At 39.4% G+C, this 5,895-nt stretch overlaps 2 protein-coding genes across 2 annotated transcripts; both read right to left on the minus strand.

Moving 5' to 3' along the window:
- Positions 1–1,188: 1,188 nt before the first annotated feature.
- SARC_10299 (hypothetical protein) lies at positions 1,189–2,145 on the minus strand. The gene has a single exon (XM_014295664.1). The coding sequence runs from the start codon at positions 2,100–2,102 to the stop codon at positions 1,587–1,589; it is 516 nt and encodes a 171-aa protein (XP_014151139.1). The 5' UTR covers positions 2,103–2,145; the 3' UTR covers positions 1,189–1,586.
- Positions 2,146–2,869: 724 nt separating this feature from the next.
- SARC_10300 (hypothetical protein) lies at positions 2,870–5,598 on the minus strand. Its single transcript, XM_014295665.1, has 5 exons — positions 5,472–5,598; positions 4,390–4,507; positions 3,930–4,130; positions 3,293–3,344; positions 2,870–3,093 (listed from the first exon to the last, which is right to left on the minus strand). Exons 1-5 carry the CDS (start codon positions 5,548–5,550, stop codon positions 3,040–3,042), a joined length of 504 nt encoding a protein of 167 aa, XP_014151140.1. The 5' UTR covers positions 5,551–5,598; the 3' UTR covers positions 2,870–3,039.
- Positions 5,599–5,895: the final 297 nt, after the last annotated feature.

Below are 5,895 nucleotides of genomic sequence, written 5' to 3' on the forward strand. Positions count from 1 at the left end.
AGACATGTTCATAGCCTGATCCACACATTCCTAATCAACACCTACGTTCCATTATTTTTCCTCGTCTATGTGCGCTAATTCGACATATACTTGTAGGACTTATGAGAAGCTGTGCTCGACTATAAGGAATAAATAGTCGCTTGTCGCTGAGTACTGTTATCAGTGGCAGTGTCTTTGTTATGAGCCATAGACTAAGAGGACACTGAGTAACTCATTGGAACTATAATGCACGTGTGTACTTTTGTGTGGCCATTTATTTAATCTGAGTTTTTAGGACCAACTTAAGAATCCACACACAAGTAATAGATATATCTGTAAACGTGTCCTATTTACTTCTTATTTCCCACTCTCTCTCTCTGTCTATCTATCTATCTATCTATCTATATCTCTCTCTAGAGTACATAGGAGTCTGGTGAACAGAGTGAGGATCATAACTCGTATATGCGGCAACTTCGGGGGTAAAATACTAAATAGTAAATACGGGGTACATACATACAAAGTACAAATGGGGTATTTATGTAAATACATACAAAGTACAAACCTATGAATTTCGTGTGAATACATTTAAAATGGTTCTTTATAGTTTATACTACTACAAAACAGTAAACACCATAAATAAATAGTATAGTTCTTGTTGCTTATGTTGGGGCTTGGGAGTTGCGAATTGGAACTAGAGGTGACCGGGGGCGGGGCACCTGGGCACCTGGCGACCGATTTTGTTTTGTTTTGTTAAAAAAAACAAAACCAAACAACTACAGTACATATATATGTATTCTACTCCAGTAAAATCTATATGTAAATAGAAAGAGTAGCGAATGTATTGTCGAATTTGTTCTTTCTCTCTCTAGCCTCTGGGCTCTGGCCTCTCTCTACCCTCTACAGATAACAGAGTACAGACTCTAGTAGAGAGATCAGAGAACTGAGAAGGCTATAGAATATGCTAGAGAAGAAGGTCATGGAATACACGGTTACAAGAACGGCGTAGGTCTTTTTCGCTGATAGGTGGAAACAATCCAAATTTAAAACAAAAATTTGCCTACACCTCCTAAAAAAGAACAAAACTTGAAACTGCCGACAAGAAGGCTAAAAGACTATCTGCGCCGTTCAAAAAAATTGTAAAAAGAATTCGTTTAACCGCTGAGGAAGCAAAATATATAGAAACACTTCTATACAGGCTTTCGAATATGCAATTTAACAATATGTGAGAGGTAGAAATACAGGCTTTCGAATATGCAATATAACAATATGTGAGAGGTAGAATCATAGGTGTTGTGTTCTACTCTAGAAGAAAAATCGTATCGAGTTTAATTTTTCACAGTTAATAGAGTAATAACGACTATCCTTCTTCAAATCCAGTTACAGGCCACCATTCGAGAATTGTACAAGGCATGAAGTTTGAAATACATCGTCGTGTACTAATGGCGGGTAGATGGTGTGCCATGAGTCAACTAAGGCTTAAATGTTGTAACTTTGACGAGTATATACGGTGTTTCAAGTTATTTTTATCTCCAGTTTGCTAAAATATTTTTTGTTTGTCGAACTCTGAGTAGTACAAATCCAGTGATAAAATTCATTCGATCGACCACCTAAACTTGAAAGCTAAACAAGCTCATAGTGTCACTCTGACTTGTAGTATCAAACGATTTCGTCTTTTCCTCTGTTGGGCGTAATGCCCACGTCGAGGCCAATGAACTCTCTTTAAGAATCACATTGCGTTTCACTTTCTTGAAAGGGTTGAAACTGCGCCTTCTCTGCTTCAAGCTGGGTGACTTCTCAGGATGTTGTGTGCGAGTATCCTTGTTGGTTGGATTCTTCCTGGAAGTCAAACCGGCTGTATTTTTCTTGGATGTCAGACCACCCATCTCCATACGTTGATAGGATGGAGAGATCTGTGTCACAGCTTGTAGCGTGTTAACGTTGCCGACGCACTGTTTATTTGTTTCCTTCGATTGTGGTTGCATGCCACCAAGAGCCATTCCTCGGGAGTATGGTCGTGCTGGATTGTTTGTGGTTGCTGTTGCCCGTCCACGACTTTTCACAAATGCTTGTCCAGCGCTGTTATGAGAGTCACAGACATCCTTTCTAAGAGCGATTTTGTACATGTTATTCGTTGTATTTAATTTGTAAAGGTGATTGAGTGTGCGAGTGTAAACAACAAAGAAGCCCATCGCGTGCTTTTATAATATTAGGGTAAAAAACTTTGCTGTTTTTTTAAAGTATAGTTGTTGTGATTCAGCAACGTTGTGCGACCATCCAGATCATAAAGATAATCTCTGGAAAATGCGTACATGATGTGTATGTACCATACACACTTACAACAACAAAATCAAACGTTTATTTTACTTCAACTCGACGAGTATGTATTTTTTCAAAAATAGCCAAGGTTGGAGTCTTGGACACTCTTACTATAAGACGTAAAAGTGTAAAAAATATACCCCGGGGTCCGAGGTATGGAAAATGCTGGTGTCTGTTTTATCATATCACATGATGTCTGACTCTTTTGTGAGCTCTGATGAGTGAGTGTGAGGCAGTTCAGCTTTTTTTTTCCTAAACGTATTTCTTGCACAGCCTTCTTGTCTCTTGACCTTGTATTTTTGTTTTATATTAAAACAATGTTTCAATTTGGAACTCTAAATTTAAAATATACATCATATATGAATATTTAATATTAGGTAGTAAAATGTGTTTTGTTTTGTTTTTTTTTAAACAACAAAACAAACCAAAAATGTTTATTCGTGGATCTTATAAATTACCGGTGTTATTTAAAATAAAATAAAAGATATCGGCTATGTACCGCCGCAGGCCTCCTGGACCAGAAGTTGGTAACAACAGGAAACAAAACAAAAATGCGAATATTACATTGGATGATTGGGAAAGGGAGTCACTCATTTTTTTTAGCTTTTTGCTATAGTTTGTAGATTTGTCTGAGTCATAATTGTTCAATGTTCATCAGTCAGCTGCCTTTTAGATCAAGATGACGATCAGTATGACAGCACACAGTATATGTATCATAGTCTGTGTTGTGTGAATCTCGAATCTTCAGTACGGATCGAAGCCTTCTGCCACGGTGGCTCCGTCCGTGGATCGTAACACCTACAGCCAAACAACAACAACGCAGGCCGGTGATGATAAATGTAGTATAGAAGTGAGACTGAATGCAAGATCTACTATCAGCATAGCTTGTGGCGCGATAATATGGAAAGAAGTCAATCAGTGGAAACCGAGGTGTTGACCGAAACCACGGTGTAATATAGTACACATATGTATAGGCTTCAGTTTGATAAGCACTTACAGTGATGCCATGGAGTTGAAGTCTTAGCCGAGTGCGCGCAGCGAAGTTCTCCCTGTAGTATGGTTGGTTCATACCAATCAGTATGTCTACAGGCCTTCGGATGTGAAATTGCAGGGAATAACAAGTAAACGCGGCTTTCGTATATGGCACTCAACTCTCAAGAACAACGGGAACACGTGTACGTATGGTAGCCAAATATCAAGAATATTAAGAGCATAAATACTTCTTATGAACTACTTTGTCCACGCCATCGTTGGTCGTAAGCTTCACGTACCAGCTGATGAACTTTCTACAGTTCTAATTTGCGATGCTAGCAATGTCAATGGTTGTGGTATTTTGGTCAATTGTTGTGGTATTTTTGCCGAGGTGTGGCGTGTGAGCTTCTACTTGTATGATTTCTTTCCTTGTTGCGTACTGTCACTGGTAGTATGATTGATTCTGCTGTAGAATTTTTGGCTATATATCGGCCTGGTGGCAGGAATACGAATACGAGCCAAATGTCTACAGCCGAGATGTATTGAACCCACAGGAACGGCAACCACACCAGCTTCCTACACAACATCCCACTCCACATTCAACCCTAAACACGCAATTTTACGGAAACCAGAGCCACCTACAATTCAGCGTACACACTTACTGAACGTAGCCCCTTATATCTATTGGTTGCGAACTTCCTATATCTAAGACTCGCAGCTTTACATCAGAGCTGGCTATCCGTTCGATGAGCTGTTCGAGACCGTTCTTCTTCAGCCGATTCCCTGCCAGTTCCAGGCGCCGTAGTTTACATGTACCGTAGGCAAATACTCCTGACAATTGAATAATACCGACGTCTTCAAGCCTGCCAAGGAGGTACGAGCCAATGTAGGAATTAGTGGGAACTAGTGTGAATTAGTGCGAGCCAATGCGAAAATTAATAGGAACTAATGTGAATTAGTGTGCGAGCCAGTGGATCTGACAACACTCAGTCAATGATCATGCGCCCGCGGTGGCAACCGGAGCAATTCAGATAACATATACTAACACGCATCCAGGTACCAGCATATGCTAACACACATCTAGCTAATACCATACACTAACACACATCCAGCTAAGGCTACCTGTTGTCATTCAGCAGCAGTTCGGTCACCCCGGAGTGCGCCAAAGCACTGACCAATTCCGGTGCTGCAAAGTTAGCAGACAATCGGCATCTGCTGAGATCAAGGCTGCTGAGGGTCTCTGCATGTTTTAGAGAGAGAGGAGTGGGGGACGGGGCGATGGGGTACAATCAATGCGAACGTATATGTGAAGGGCATGCTTGTGAATATACTATGGATTTGTGCATATGGTTTAGAGGGCGGCTGTGATTGAGCGACTTCATTGAGACTGTGCAAGCGGATCAAGTGCGAATGTATCGGTTCTGTTGTATTCTGAAGCACACACTTATTCTGTCGGAGTCAGATTCAGCACAAAGTGTAACAAAAATCAGGATTATGATTGGATTGCGATGTTGTGTGGATGGGTGTATAGGGATATGCAGACTGCACACAGGTATAACGAAGAGTGCGAGTGCGATAGCGAGTAAATGGTTACTCGAGCTAGTACTATTTATGCACAGAGAGAAACAGAACTGAAATTGGGCTTATTTGTATGCATAAGGCTGAACGATCTCAACGTGTAGGATGGTTGCAACCTAATATATGTATACATGTATCTAATATGCGTCACCAAGCTTACGTATAATTCCAGCATCTTGAGTACTTGCCAAGACGTTCATATATATATTTGCATACGTTTATGTATAGTTCCAGCAGTTCGAGAACCTGCCCCTGCGTTCGCATATAACATAACGCATACTTTCAACGGTTTGAGTACTTGCTCTTTAATTCTCATACATCTGGTACATATCATACACCAGGTACATAGGTATACAGAAACCTGTGGATACGTAAACCTACGTAGACATCCGAGCGCATCTTTTAGCCCATGTGTGGATGGATTATTAAGACTTTAACGGTCCGCATTTACCATGCAGCTACACAAACACAAGCCCGCAACGGAAAAATAAAACGTATCGAAATCATATCTGCACCCACACTTCTTGTTGAAGATGTGTATACATTCATATAACACGTGTTGTTAATGTATTCGTTCTGTTATACGCATTCTTCATGTATCAAGATACTTGGATATAACCAAATACCTCCCACTCGCGATCTCAATAGCCCGGCGATTCCAGCACTCATATCGGAGAGCAGAGGGGAACCTCTGGTTGCCAGCATCGACCCAGCGAGACTGATGTGCTTCAGCTGACGGAACGTTGATAGAACTTGAATAGATTCTGTAGTGGATGTGAGAGGTACAAATGAATATCCTCATGAATATCCTCATATATACTTTTGTATATGCGTGTATATACTCATAGGTAGAGATATATTATGCTAAAATAAAATTTTAATTGTATGCATGTCTATATATATTTTATATAATATATGTATATATATATATATATATATATATATATATATATATATATATATATATTATACTATTATATATATATATATATATATATATATATATATATATATATATATATATATAATATATATATATATATATATATA

This window comes from Sphaeroforma arctica (assembly GCF_001186125.1).
Source record: "Sphaeroforma arctica JP610 unplaced genomic scaffold supercont1.1199, whole genome shotgun sequence".
In the NCBI taxonomy this organism is placed as follows: domain Eukaryota; class Ichthyosporea; order Ichthyophonida; genus Sphaeroforma; species Sphaeroforma arctica.